This window comes from Arachis hypogaea, chromosome 15 (assembly GCF_003086295.3).
Source record: "Arachis hypogaea cultivar Tifrunner chromosome 15, arahy.Tifrunner.gnm2.J5K5, whole genome shotgun sequence".
In the NCBI taxonomy this organism is placed as follows: Eukaryota; Viridiplantae; Streptophyta; class Magnoliopsida; order Fabales; family Fabaceae; genus Arachis; species Arachis hypogaea.
The window spans coordinates 146,425,768-146,441,363 of NC_092050.1; the positions used below are offsets into that span (position 1 = coordinate 146,425,768).

At 37.0% G+C, this 15,596-nt stretch overlaps 1 protein-coding gene across 1 annotated transcript; it reads right to left on the reverse strand.

Annotated features, from left to right (window-relative positions):
• Nucleotides 1-1,359: 1,359 nt before the first annotated feature.
• On the reverse strand, nt 1,360-2,837 carry LOC140179394 (uncharacterized). Its single transcript, XM_072218268.1, has 2 exons — nt 1,950-2,837; nt 1,360-1,704 (listed from the first exon to the last, which is right to left on the reverse strand). The coding sequence occupies exons 1-2, from the start codon at nt 2,835-2,837 to the stop codon at nt 1,360-1,362; spliced, it is 1,233 nt and encodes a 410-aa protein (XP_072074369.1).
• Between the last annotated feature and the right edge of the window lie 12,759 nt (nt 2,838-15,596).

Genomic DNA, 15,596 nt, shown 5'->3' on the forward strand with positions numbered 1-15,596 from the left:
CCTCCGCGGCACTGCCATAGCTCGAAAGGCCGATTTTGAGCTGTCGGGGATGCAGTCGCTGCACAGGAAGCTCGAATCTGCTGCTAAGGCCAATAATCAATTCAAGACTCAAGTTGAAACACTTCGGGAGCAGCTGTCCAAGGCAGAGGAGAAGCTCAAAGCTGCCGAGGAGAAGGCCGCGTCTGCCAAGGAAAAATTGAAGACCTCTGATGCTACCGTCTCCCGTCTAACCGAGTGAGAGATGACTTTGGAGAGCCAGCTCAATGCCGCGCAAGGTTGGGTGGTCGCTTTGGAGAAGGAACATGATGTGGCCGTCTTGTCGGCTAAGACCGCTCAAGCTGAAGCTGAAGAGTTTAAGAAGAAGCATAAAGAGACCGTGAAACAGGGAAAGAGCCAAATCCTGATGACTGAAGAGGCCCTTAAGGCTCAAGTGAAAATTGTGGCTCCTGACTTTGACACGTCGGCAATCGGGGTTTTCAAAACAATCAGAGACGGCAAGATTGTTGATATGCCGAAGAAATGATGAATTTTGTAGATTATTTGTAGTTTTGTTGTAGAACTTGTCGTGCAGTTTGATGAACTTTGTAGGACTTGTATCTAAACTACTTTGATAGCCGCCAGGTTGGCTTATAATTACTGTCCTTTTGTCGCTTACTCAGCAGCGCGTTCTCGTTTTATTTTATTACCATTTTGTTGGTATTGGCTTGTCGCTTGCATTTGTTTACCGTTGCGTTGGTAATTTGACAGAGCCAAGTCGTGGCTTTACTATTGCTATAGCCGTTCGTTATCGTGTTGGTTTGGTTGGTTCCCGGGGTGATCAGTCCCGGGGTACTGTGTCATCATAAAAATTTTGTTGTCGCGAGAAGCATAAGAGGGGAAAAGTGAATTTAACAAGTGAACATTAATCGACAGTTGAACAGGTCTATTGCAATGATAAATACTTAACAAAAGTAAATTGTTTGATGGTAAAAGGGGACCCGGGTCTTGCTGACCCTATCAAATCGCCTGCTCGGTGTGTTTGAGCTAAGAATAAAATCTTCTTAAGTTACCTGCATTCCAGGTTCTCGGGACTTCCTTGCCATCAAGCCTCTCCAATTTGTAGGCGCCCTTGCCGATCACTTCTTTGACCTTATAGGGGCCTTCCCAGTTTGCCGCCAGCTTGCCTTCCCCTTGAGTCGGCAGCCCGATGTCGTTGCGCCGCAGGACTAGGTCGTTTTGTTCAAATTCTCTCCTGAGTACTTTGGCGTTGTGGCGCAGGGCCATCCTTTGATTTAGTGCTATCTCTAAAAAATGGGCCATCTCCCTAGCCTCGTCTACTAGGTCCTTCTCTACGGCTTCCTCCACTCCCTGCAGAAGTAATCATGGGCTCGGCTCGCCGACCTCCACGGGTATCATAGCATCCACCCCATATGTCAGGCGGAAAGGGGTTTCTCCTGTGGACGATTGCTCGGTCGTTCGGTAAGACCAGAGAACTGAGACGAGTTCGTCAGCCCATACGCCCTTTTTATTATCAAGCCGCTTCTTGAGGCCTAGCAAGATGACCTTGTTTGCGGCCTCAACTTGGCCATTCGTCTGGGGATGCTCTACAGATGAGAATTTTTGCTTTATGCCCAGACCGGTGAGGAACTCCACAAACTTCTTGTCGGTGAACTGCGTCTCGTTATCAGAGATAACGACTTCTGGAATGTCGAATCGGGTTACCACCTGTCTCCACATAAACTTTCGACAATTGGATGAGGATATACTGGCCAGTGGCTCGGCCTCTATCCACTTGGTGTAGTAGTCGATAGCAACAATGAGATACTTGACTTGCCCCGGACCAACCAGGAAAGGCCCAAGAGGTCGACTCCCCACTGTGAGAAAGGTCGGGAGGACGTCAACAGGCTCAGCTCGGAAGCCGGCGCCTTATGGAAATTGGCGTTTTTCTGGCACTTGACACATTTTTTTACGAATTCTTTGGAATCCTCCATCATTGATGGCCAGTAATAACCAGCTCTGATGAGCTTTCTTGCTAGGGCTTTGCCCCCGATGTGATGACCACAGCACCCCTCATGGACCTCTCTAAGCACATAGTCCGTTTGGTCAGGGTGTAAACACTTCAATAAAGGTTGATTGAGTCCCTTTTTAAACAACTGTCCTTGTATGTTCGAGTATTTGGCCACCTCTCTTCTCAACGCTTTGGCCGCCTTCTCATCGTCAGGGAGCTTGCCGCTTTCTAGAAAGTCGGTTATCGGGTCCATCCAGGAGGGATTTATCTTTGTCAAGTGGAGGGTGACTGCTGGTTTCTTTACCAAACCCTGAATTAGAGACCGGTTGCCAGCCCCTGGTTTTGTACTCGCTAGCTTGGATAGGAGGTCCACCCGTGTGTTCCTTTCTCTCGGAACGTGTTGGATCGTGACCTCCTCGAATTGTTTGCTCAACTCTTTGACCTTCTCTAGATACTTCTGTAACAAGGAGTCTCTAGCCTGGTAGGTCCTGTTGACTTGAGAAGTGACAACCTGCGAGTCGCTGCATACTTCTAGCCTGCTGGCGCCAACTTCCCGTGCTAAGATTAAGCCGCCCAGAAGGGCCTCGTACTCCGCTTGATTGTTTGATACCGGGAACTCGAACTTGATTGACTGTTCATATATGACTCCAGCAGGACTCTCCAGGATGATCCCGGCACCTCCGAACGTCTGGTTGGAGGCCTCGTCTATGTGGAGCCTCCACCGTATGTCCGTTGCCTCAGCTGGGTCCCCTGTTACTTCTACCAAGAAATTGGCCATGGCCTGTGCCTTAATCGCATGCCTGGGCTCATATTGCAAGTCGTATTGGGACAACTCGATGACCCAAGTCATCATTCTTCCCGCCAGGTCGGGTTCCTAGAGTATCTGGCGGATTCCCTGATCCGTCCTCACGACTACCTGATGACATTGGAAGTACTGTCGTAATCTACGGAAAGAGGTTAGGAGTGCAAGTGCCAACTTCTCTAATTTGCTGTATCTCAACTCTGTCCCTTGTCGTGCTTTACTTACGAAGTAGATTGGTTGCTGAACCTTCCCTTCCTCCCGTACCAAAACCGCTGCCATCGCTTTGTCCGTTATGGCTAGATACAAGTAGAGCGGCTCTCCGACCTTGGGCTTCCCGAGCACGGGTGGCATTGCAAGGATCTCTTTGAAATGCTTGAATACTTCCTCACACGCCGGGGTCCATTCAAACGCTATCCCCTTTTTTATAAGGTTGAAAAATGGTAGCGCCCTAGCAGCCGACGCCCCGAGGAAACGGGATAGGGCGGTGAGTCTTCCTGACAACCTCTGGACATCCTTGAAACAGCCCGGGCTCCTCATTTGGAGTATTGCTTGACACTTTTCAGGGTTGGCCTCCACCCTCTCTGGGTTATCATAAACCCTAGGAACTTTCCTACTTCCATGGCAAATGCATACTTGAGTGGGTTGAGCCTCATGCCGTGTTGCCGGAGGGAAGCGAACACATTTCCCAGGTCGCTTATGAGGTCCTCAGGCCGTGTGGTCTTTGCAAGGATATCATCCACATACACCTCCACCGTTTTGCCTATGAGGTCACTGAATATCTTGTTCATTAGCCTTTGGTACGTGGCCCCGGCGTTCTTCAGGCCGAACGACATTACCTTGTAGCAATATATCCCTCCCGGTGTTATGAACGCTGTTTTCTCTTCGTCAGGCCGGTGTATCAGTATCTGATTGTAGCCAGAATAAGCATCCATAAAGCTCAGGTACCGACATCCCGCCGCTGCGTCGACGAGGGCATCAATGTTGGGTAGGGGGTAGCAGTCCTTAGGGCATGCTTTGTTGAGATCGGAGTAATCCACACACATCCTCCATTTTCCATTGTGCTTTTTCACTAGAACTACATTCGACAGCCATGTCGAGTAGTCGAGTTCTCGAATAAATCCCGCTTCAAGGAGGCTGGCCGTCTGCCTGGCCACCTCCTCCGCTCTTTCTTGTGACATCTTCCTTCTCCTCTGAGTCATTGGTTTGGCCTCCACCTTGACAGCCAAGTGATGTGACATGAGTTGGGGGTCTATCCCCGGCATGTCGGCTGGCATCTAAGCAAACAGGTCGCCGTTATCCCTGATCATTTCCATTAGGGGTTCCTTAAGGTCATGTGGTAGGTTTCTGTTCACAAAGGTGAACTTCTCCTCTGTGTCGCCGACTCTGAATTTCTCTAAGTTCCCTTCTGGCTCGGGTCTGGGTTTGTCTTCGACTCTAGCGTCTAGGTCGGCAAGGAACACTCCCGATGCTTCCTTGGACTTCTTCCTTAAGGAAAGACTGGCATTGTCGCAGGCGACTGCCATTTCCAAATCTCCTTTTATGGATCCCACGGATCTGTCATCAGCCACGAACTTCATTACCAGCATCTTTGTACTGATCACTGCCCCGAGATCGTTGATGGTCTTCCTCCCTAGGATGACGTTGTAGGCTGTGGAGTCTCGTAGAACCACAAACTCAGTCATTACCGATCTTCGCCCCTGTCCTAGTCCTACTGATATCGGCAGGGAGATTATCCCATCTAGCTTGATGAAGTGGTCGCCTAATCCTACAACACCGTGCTGGTGGGTCTTTAAGTCGGCATCCCGCAGACCCAAGGCATCGAACACATTGCGGAACATGATATTCGAGTCGGCCCCGGTGTCTATGAGGATGCGCTTGATGAGGCCGGTTCCCACTCTGGCCGTGATGACCATGGGGGGCTTTCTGCGACCTCGTCAAACCACTGGTCCTCCGGACCGAATGAGATGGGTGGCGACCTCGACCTCTTGGGGCTTTGCGCGGAAGATGAGGAAACTGCCAGGACTTTGGTGTCTTTCCTATGTGCCGACTTCGACCTTGGGGGCGCGTCTCTTGCTGTTACCACGTTCACTATGGTGAGGCCTTGTTCATTGTCGTCCTGGTCGTGACGTTGCTTTACCGTGCGTGTCTTGTCCTCTCCCTCGCGGTCGCGATCTCGTCTTCTCGGCTCCCTGATGAGATGGGAAAATTCGGCCAGTTTTCCGTCCCGGATCGCTTGTTCTAGCGCATCCTTGAGGTCGAAACAGTCCTGTGTCTTATGTCCATAGCCCTTATGATAATCATAATAGAGGCTCTTGTTCCCCCCCGGTTCGGTCCTTTAGAGGTCAGGGCTTCGACAAAATTCCCTTCTCGGCTATCTGCTGATAAACTTCTATGATGGGGACGGTGAGGGGGGGTGTAATTGGTGAACTTCCCGACTCGAGGGAACGGCCTGGGCGCCTTGCTCGGACCGCCGTCTCTGGCGTGCTCCTTTTGTCTATCTCCGCCGCCGTGTTGCCTAGGTTGATTGTAGGAGGGCTGCCGCTTGTTGGCAGCCACGACTTCACTAACTTCTTCATCCTTGATATATTTTCTGGCTACGCTTTGGATCTCCTACATCGTCCACACCGACTTCGTGGTGAGATGCTTTCTGAAGTCCTCATTCAGAAATCCATTCGTCAGACACAGACTAGCTACCGAATCGGTTAGCTCGTTGATCTCCAAGAATTCATCGTTGAACTGGTCTAGATATTTTCTGGTCGGCTCGACGGACCTCTGCGTCACCCCGAGCAGATTGATCAGGTGCTTTGCCTTTGCGATTCTGGTAGTAAATTGGGCTAGGAAGGCACGGCTAATATCCAAAAACCTGGCCACCGAGCCCTGCAGGAGGCTATTAAACCACCGTATTGCAGGTCTCGCGAGAGTGACCGAGAAAGCGCGGCACCTTACCTCGTCACCCACTCCTTCCAGGTTCATTCTGGCCTCGAAGGCCATAAGATGTTCCTGTGGGTCTTGTGTTCCGTCGTACCTTATGTCCGTCGACTTGTCAAAGTGCTTGGGCAGCCGGACCTCAAGGATGGAACGATGAAATGGGGTTGCGCCCATTATCACGGGTCTCTGCGTTCTCCTTGGTCTTCCCTCGCCGTCTTCCCGTCGCCCGTCTTCCCGGTCGTGCCTCCTTTCTCGCCTGGTGTATATGATGGGGTCGCAGCGTTTTCTTGGGCGTCCTTCCTCCCGGGTGCTCTCGGGTTCAGATCGTGGGCTCGGCGTCCGCCGGGAGTGACTTCTGGGAGGAGACCGGGAGTAGCTTGATTCGGGAGTTCGTTGACGATGTTCCTGATCTGTCAGCTGGCACTCCAGGTTCTGCATCCTGTGACGCAGTTCCTGCATTATCCTGGCGTTGTTGTTGCCTGTTCCCCCAAAGGGGCGTCTTTCTTGAGATTGTGAAGACGGCTCGGTTCGTCGTGGAGGGGACCTCGTGCGCTCCCAGGAGGAAGCCATGGAGGCTTCCCCTCTGTGCTCGTCCCCGCGGCCTGGTCCTCCTGGGCCCAGTACAACGTCCATTCAGGCGTCCCCACAGACGGCGCCAATGTACGGTAGGTCGGGTACCGGACGGTTCGGGTTGGTACTTTGGTTGATGAGAGGGGGAATCGCCTGGTTCCGGGTTGCTGGGTCGGAGGAGGTGTAGCCGACGTCCCGAGCTCTTCGTGTGGAGAGGGGGGGTGTCACCTGCAAAGACACTCCGACGCTCTAGTCAGTCAAGTGTGCCGGCGAAAAGTGAGAGAATGGTATGTGACGTACCTTGGGGGAGGGGTAGGACCCTCCCCATATATACTGTGTCAGAAGTGGGCCCTACAAGAGCAGACCCACCTTCCTCGAAGCTTCCTCATACAGTTGTAGTGGAGAGTTGTCAAAGACGCGTGTCCGGGTCGGTGGTTGAGCTGCCTACACTCGATTGTTCGGGTCGGGTGGTCTATGGGTCGGGTCGACCCGCAAGTTATTTGGGTCAGGCCATACCAATTTATATCAATGATTTAAATTTAATATTGCATATCTTATTTGGATAAAAATTTATTTATTATTTATCATATACAAAAAAAAAAATAAAGTAATGACACAATGAAGTACTAACATATTAAATAATTTTTAATATTAACATATAAATAATTTAGTGAAATTATCATTTTATAATTTCTATTATTATTGCATCATTTTTATGTAGTGTTTAGTCTTAATTAATATTTTTTTTATTATTCTTTATTTCTATGTAGGTGTTGAGAATAAATAATATGAGTTAATACAACAAAAAGTCATAATAATTAACAATGTATTTATTATATTTTGATTCTAGACACCTAATTTTCTAGGGTACTAGTTGAATGGATATTGAGTATGATTTAAATAATCGTAGAATTAATGATTAGACAATAAAAAACCATCACCTCTCGATAAAGATTTCGAACTCTATGATTGTAATGAGTGAGATAAATAAAACATTGGCAAAGGGAATTAAATGAATGAATAAATGAATTTTTTAGGACATTCACACATTACAAGAAATTACTGGAAAAACAATCAATTTAGGGACCGATTTTCAACCAACGCCACCTAACTCATACGAAATAATTTTGATCGCTAAATCGGTCGCTAAATAGCGACCAATATTTCACTACAAGATTAATATTTAATTTTATGAGTATTTTAGTGGAGATTTCTAAAAACCTCTACAATACATTTTATTCATGACAATTTAAAAAACCTCCACTAATAATTAAATCATTAAAATACAAAATTTTCCCCCAAATTATAATCTTTTCTTTTCACAGAGATGAGAGGCTGGTTAGAGGAGAAGAGAACGGCGATGAAACCCTAAATCCTCTACCGCCATTTTCGTCGCCGTTCCTGCTACCGTTTTCGTCACCGGCGCTATTACCACTGCAGTGTCTGTTGCAGTAGAGAGCTTCTGGATCGAGCTACCTATTTTATCAACACATTTTCAGATCTACCTCTTTACACTGTCACTGTTGCCATCGCAGTTTCTGCCGCCGTTGCCGTCACAATTTCTACCGTCGATGTCATCGTAGTTGCCGTGGTACAACACATTTTTAAATTCGTTCACTCTCGAGCTTCTTCTTCAACGCCGCTTTCTCTCACTTCAATTTCTTCTTTGAACTACCGTTGGTACTTCTTTTTCTTCTTCTTTCCTATTAATTTGCTGATATTTCTTCTTTATTAACAATAAATTTCTTCTCTGTCTCGCCTCCTCAGTTCATGATTCATACTTGTCATTTACCTTGCTTTATTATTACTATTATTATTATTCATAATTAATATAATTATTCGAAACTCAGATAATGGCTATAACGGTTGGTGTTGTGAGTGTTGCAGTGGGATTGGCATTCCGGTGTTCTACAAGTTTCTAATTGATAATGCTGTTAACACCTTTCTCCTCTCTCATTTACTTTATCAAATTCCAATTCCAATTATTATTATTATTATTATTATTATTATTATTATTATTATTATTATTATTATTATTATTATTTCTTACAGGCTAAGAGAGAAAACATGCAACCCTGCTTCCCATGCAATGGCTCTGGTGCTCGTAAGTATATCTACATTCTCTTAGTTATAAATGAAGTTGATTATTTTAAGATTTTCTATTTTCCTCTGTTTCATGCATATGTCGCATTTAAATGTCTTTATGCCTTTTCCCTTTCTTAAATGTCCCAGAAAAATCAAAGATGCAAGAGTATATGGAAGGCTATGTAAATGATACAGATCTACTACTATTTGATCTACTGACTATTAATATTGCCACTGACAAGTTCTCGCTCAATAATAAGATCAGACAAGGTAGTTTTGGACCTGTGTATAAGGTAATTTAATCTCTGAATGCTTACCAGCATGAATATGTAAAGAATTTTTAACATTGCAGAGAGTTTTCTTATAAAAATGTGAATTCTGCAGGGAAAATTAGCACATAGACAAGAAATTGCTGTTAAGCGACTCTCACATAGCTCTAAGCAAGGAATGGCTGAATTCATAACTGAAGTAAAACTAATTGCTTTCATGGAATTTAGTAAGTGTCTATCTGATTTCATGGAGTCAATATTTATTTATCTTTTCTCAACTTAATCATGTCTTTTGATGCTTTCATGCAGTGGGTACATCTATTTAAGTTTTTTATTTATTATGTGCTTGATATTTTATTAAAGGCTGATGATGTTATTAATTAGGAAAAGTATAGCTAATCAACAATATTTTTGAATAATATGTGAACAATGTGAATTAATAAGGTTAAAAGAGTAAATTAATCTTAAATTTAATTAGTAGCATTAAATTAGGGTATAGTATATTTTTATTTGATTGGTAGTTGTTCATGTTGTTTAAAATATTCACTACAAGAAAAAGCAATATTTGTAACAAAAAAATTGTTAAAAAAATCGAAATTTTAAAACAAAAGGAATTTATAACAAAAAAAAGGGACGTTGCAGTATGTCCTATTACAAAAAGTTTTTGTAATAAAAAATAAAACTGTTACAATTCAAAGTAATGTTTTGTAACAAATTTTTTTATACAAAAACGAAATTTATTACAAAAGTGGTAACACTTTTTTACTTTTAAAATACTTTTTGTAACAATTTAGATTTTTGTGTCATAATATTTTGTTACAAAATACTACTTGCTTTTATAACATTTTTTATTCTTTTAGTTACAAAATAGAAAATTTATTTTAAAATATTTAATTAAATAATTGATATATCAATTAATTTACTAATCCCACTAACTCAACATTTATATAATATATAATCATATAGATAATTAAAACATCTTACATGTCATTAAAATTCTTTTACAATAAAATAAGTTCTACAAATTCAACTAAACACAATTTTTTCCAAACATAAAATTGTATCATATCGAATTTATAATTATTGATTCTTCTAGCATATTTCAGTCAATATAAAGTCTAGCATGTTGGCATCAATTTTGTACATCTGCAAATATAAATAATAAAAACCAAAATTAAAAAATAACACATAACACTATCTTCATCCGAATAAAAATTAAGTTAGAACTTACAAGTTAAAATTAACTAATTCTTTAAGAATCTATTCTCAAAGTTTAAAACTAGCCAATCAAAAATGCAAATTATTAAGAATTATAAATTCAATATATAAACTTGGGCTAATTAATCACAATTCAATCACAACTTAGTGAACAAAGTTATTAAATTTACATAAGTATCAATTGTCAAACAATCACTACAAAATACAATTTCCACCAAAATCTTCAGAACAAGTATACTTGACTTTTTTTTTTATACTTTTACACTCATAAAGTTCCATAATGAGGTTTATGTCAAAATACGAGATAAGAACATAAAGAAGCGCCTAAACACAATTTCTGTTATTGCAGAAGCAATAGTGATGCAGAAAAAGTTTGAAAATAGAGAAGTATAGCAAGAATGAAAAAATAGAACTGAATTGACCGAAATTGACAATGAGTAAAAAGTGCTAATTGATTATAATAAGTATTAGGCTTATATAGCGGGAGACTGTTGATAATAAAGCTAAAGGCTCCCTAATCAACTTTTAACAAACGGAATAATAACTTGATAGCTAAGCCACACTATCTTGAGCTTTCTTGAACTCTAATTGCTCCTGCATTTCATCACTAGCCTTAACAGCACCATCAACAAAATTATACTAGAATCATTAAAATTAACTATCAATAATTATTTCAGTTTCATAAACATTATAGAAACAAAAAACTTAATAACAGAAGCAGCAATAATGTTATACCCGGTCACTCAAAAAAACTTCAAAGCTTAAAACCTGTACACATTAATACTAGCCAAGCCATTACCGAATAAGAAGTCTTAGCTATCCAAATAATTTCAAAACAATTTTTACTAGAAGCACAGATTAAGATTTATACTATTCAATTTCTTATAAAATTTTTAGCCTATTCAATTATTTTTTTTAATAAAAAATTTTTAGTCCCTTAATACTTATATTTAGGAAAAAACAAGCACAAAAAATGTACAAAACAAACACAAAGCATGCAACAGCTGTAGAAAATTAAACAAGGTTTAGAGCAATCAACAATTGGCAATGCATTCATAAATAATGGCAACTGCAGAAAATCAAGCAAAGTTCAAAGCAATAGCAATTAGTAATGCATTCATAAAGAATTACTAATTTTGCCATGTATTTTTTATTTTGCAGTAAATACAAGGCAATTAGCAATGCATTCATGCTAAAGATTGCAAATCATTTGTCCTTAAACATGTAGATAGCATGTAAATAACTACTAGTATGACAACATCATAACAGACATTAAAATTTTGTTACCAAATTTTCAATAAAAACAATAAAAGTAGCAACGTACTTGATCCTGTGCAAATTGGACACCTCTGCAACAATTTTTCTCATCTTTGAAGTCTCTTGATTGATCCGAGTCTCAATGGCACGAAGCCTTCTAGAATGTTCAGGAAGTATGTGTGTGTATATGTCTGGGGTCTTACACCTTCTCTCTCTTCTCCTTCCTCTTCTTCTCTAATTCCCCCATTTTCTCTTCTATCTTCTCCCTGTTTTCCATTTCTTTTCTTTTCCCCCTCTGAACATAGGTTTAGGGATTTAGGGTAATAGATTTAGGAATTTAGTAAAATTAGGGTTTTATTTGGTCATTCTAGAGTTAAGGTAAGATATATACAAGTAATATAATAATTATATAAAATATTTGAAATAGAATGATAATTTAGGGTTTAAATATAATATTGTAAAAATTAATTTCAGAACACATAATTTTATTAATTTATCAATGAGTTTAAATAATTAATTCTAATTTAAATCATAAAATAAATATTTTAATTATTTTATAAAACACAGGTTAAACCTGAAATATCTATTGTCTAAATTAAATTATATGACATTTTATTATTTTTCTATTACCAAAACTTTAATTTTTTTTGTATAAAATAATTAATTATAATAAAAATTATATATAACTATTAATTGTCTTAAACTTAAAGTATTTATAAAAGTGTGATCTATCATTTTTAAATAATTTTTAGATATATTTTCTTTTATTTCTATCTATAAAATAAATAATGTCTAAAATAAAATTTAAAATTTAGAAAATCTAAATCTATTTTGTTAATCTTAAAAATCTAATTATTAAAAAAATTATATATTAATTTTTTAAAAGAATATAAAATAATATTTACCATTTTTAAAAATTAATGAATACAAACAGTATGTAAAAAATTTTATTTTTTGAAACAAAATAAAATTATTTTAAAAAAAATATATACATAATTTTTTTTATTCTTAAAGTATTTAACATTCTAAAAAAATGTTAAAAAATATACTTATATTTTGTAACAAATAATTAACTTGTTATAAATAATATTGAATTTTATGACAAATTAATTTTTTGTTACAAAACAATTAGAGTTTTTGAAACAAAAAGATATTTTGTTACAAAATATTTGGAGTTTTGAAACAAAAAAATATTTTGTTAGAAAATATTTCGAATTTTTGCAACTTCTTTTTTTTTTTTTGGTTACAAAATATTATAATAGTTTGTAACAAAACACCATCTCGTTACAAAAATTAACGTAATTTGTAACAAAAAAAATCAGGTTATTATAAAATATTATCATGTTTTGTAACAACTTGTGATGTTGTTACAAAATATTATTCTTTTGTAACAATTACCAATTATTATTACAAAAAATTATTTTTTTGTAACAATTTTAAATTTGATACAAAATTTTTATTACAAATATTTCATTTTCTTATAGTGATTGGAACAGATTTCATATAGAAAGATAGCCACTAATAATAATAACAGAGGCAGAGTTTTGTACTGAAGTTGGAATTGTTACCAGAGGTATTGTTATCACTATTACCCTTTTTAATGCTCATTTTCAATCTTAATTTTGATTAATTGTGACGCTTCCATAATTTATTGTACACAATCGATTTGAATGAGCTATAGACTTTGATTTGTTGTTGTTAATTTTTTTTTTTTTTTGTGTAATTTTGGTAGATTTTGCAATAATAAACTACTTAGAAAAAATTAAATTAAGATTCTAACATAGTATTTGGTAATTGTAAAAGGTAAAATATCTCTACACTTGGAAAATTTGTATCTTTTCCATTTCTTTTTCTTCTAATTTGTTCTTCCACATTTGGGAAAGACCTCGTTGCAAGCACTGCACTGAATGGTATTTTGGAGAATGATGGATTTTAGTTTTCTGCTGCAAAATCAATCTCATCTTTGTGTATCTATTTTCTTTTTCCTTATTGTCAAGATTATATCATTATTGGATTATGTTTATACTTTATATCGTTACTTCATTTTTAGGTCATGAATAGTAATTTTGAAGAGGTCAAACTACAGCTATACAAACACTTATCTATTAATTATACGTTATTGTCTTTGATTTAGTATTGCTTAATTTAAAATAATGCAGGTATGAGTTCTAAGATTTACCAGATGTATTTTCTGTTTCAATTCATGAATATAAAATATCCCCTAAAGGTCTTCTGGGATTGCATTCATATTTTCATTTCAAAATTTTTCTGTAATTAGATGATATTGAAATATTGAAGTTGTTATTTTATTTTATTTTTTAAAGAAAACCAGTAATAGTTATGTAGAACAATACTATATAAAATTGTGTTTGGAACTATTGACATTGAAAATTTTTTTTATATATAGAGTTATATCTTATATTGAGAAATTGTGTTATAAAAAATTTAGTTTTTAAATTTTGATATTAAAAAATAAATTTTTAATTTGAGAATATGTAAATGAGTTGAGATTAATGAATGATTTGAAATTTAAAATAAATAAATAATTACAGGGTTTGTGGAGGTTTGAAAATCTCACAAAATAGTTAATTTTTGTTAAATTAAAAAAATCAATTTGTGGGGGTTTTAAACTGCCACAAAAGTAATTTAAAACTGCCACAAAATTCCAATATAAACCCCCACTAAACACACATAAAACTCCCCACTGAATAGATTGTGGAGGTTTTTAAAAACCCCCACAAAAAGTCTCGTGGCACCTCAAATTTTAGGAATTTTAGAAACCCCTACAAACTATTTGGTGGGGTTATAAACCTCCACAAATAAGAGAAAAAACTGCCACAAATAAATAAAAATTTTGTAGTGTTTTGCTTGCTAAAATCAGTCGCTAAGTTATTCGGTCACTAAATGGCAACCAATATTTCAGTTGCTAAATCGATCGCTAATAACTAACTTCAAAATTTTAAAATCGGTCATTAAATCAGTCGCTAGCTACTGTTGCTTTTTAGTTATAAATTTTAACTAAATTTCACATATATTATTATTAAAATTTTTTTTTAATATAATTTTAATTCAACAAAATATATAAATAATCAAAGATAAATAACTATTTATTAAGATCGAATGTCAACCATTATTGAAAATCAAAATGAAGGCAAAAGAAAAATCGTATAAACATGAAATGGAAAATGAATTTTAAATACAAATAAATTCCTATTTATATATACTATATACATGTATTTGAAAAAAAATGAAGACAGAAATAAATCCACATAAATAAAACAACAAATTTATATTTATGTATACTACATATATGTGATGCTGCCATCTTTTATTATTGATAAAGATCTCTTCAGCTTTCTCATCTTCTCTTTTTCTTTCTTATTACACAAGATAACTTTAATGTCAACTCTATTTTGTTGCTACACTTCTTCTATTCTTCTTCGTAAACTCTCTGAAATATTAAGAAATTCAAAGTTGTCTTCATTAATTTTGTTGTATTGTTTTAATTTTAAATTAGGAGGAGATATTTAATAAAAGATAAATATACATAATTTTAATCTTTTTGACAACAAAAAAAAAAACATTAACATAGACAAATATTTTGAGAAAACAAAAAAAAGGAGAAATAAATATATCTACTAAAGAAATAAAAGATACTAAAAATAAACAAATAACTAATAAGAATAAACATTTTAAAGACTAAATCTACAAGACGTTCTAAATTATGTAAGTTGTAAAACTCTGATAACAGCATGATCATGGTAGAAATTTATTAATATTCGCATTTTCATGTATACAGTGGCTAAATTTAATCAATGTACAGGTAAAGTATATTTATGAAAATATTCATGTCTGTAGGATTACAAGTGTTCATAACACGCAGCGGAAATAATAAAATAATCCTATTGATCTATTTTGTGCTTAAAACTTTATTAAAATAAGATGGGTTAGATGCCAATACCTGAGTACCCTAGTGAATGAAAACTTTCTCCTTCGATAGTACGAAGGTACTATGTGTATCCACACCGAGACTGATCCTTGTTGTCAACTCCTTGACCAATGGATTTAACTGAGAAATTTCTTGCAACTCCTTGCACCAGCAATTCTTCACTAAGAATTGGAATATTTGTGTATGTGGAGGTAAAAGAAAAACTTGTGTGTTCTTTCTTTTATCATATACACATATATATAGTATGAGATTGGTGACTGATTTGTGAATCAAATTACAATTAAATTTGAAACAGAATCAGTTGGAATCTTATCCATATTTAAAACTCATCATAGAATAAATAATTAATTATTTAATATTCTCAATTATCATATTATTATATTCATGGTGCTAGCAAGGAATATAATAATATTCCATTTGAATTAATATAATTATTTATTTGATCTAATCAAAATAATAATTAAATGATTATTTACCAAGGATTAGAACACTCGTTAGTGTGTGACCCCATAGGTTCAATACTAAGCGGGT

Coding starts and splice junctions, on each gene's coding strand:
- LOC140179394 (XM_072218268.1), bottom strand. CDS start 2,837: ATGACTTGGGTCATCGAGTTGTCCCAATACGACTTGCAATATGAGCCC. Junction 1,705..1,949: donor TGGAGGATTCCAAAGAATTC/GTAAAAAAATGT, acceptor ATGTGGAGACAG/GTGGTAACCCGATTCGACAT.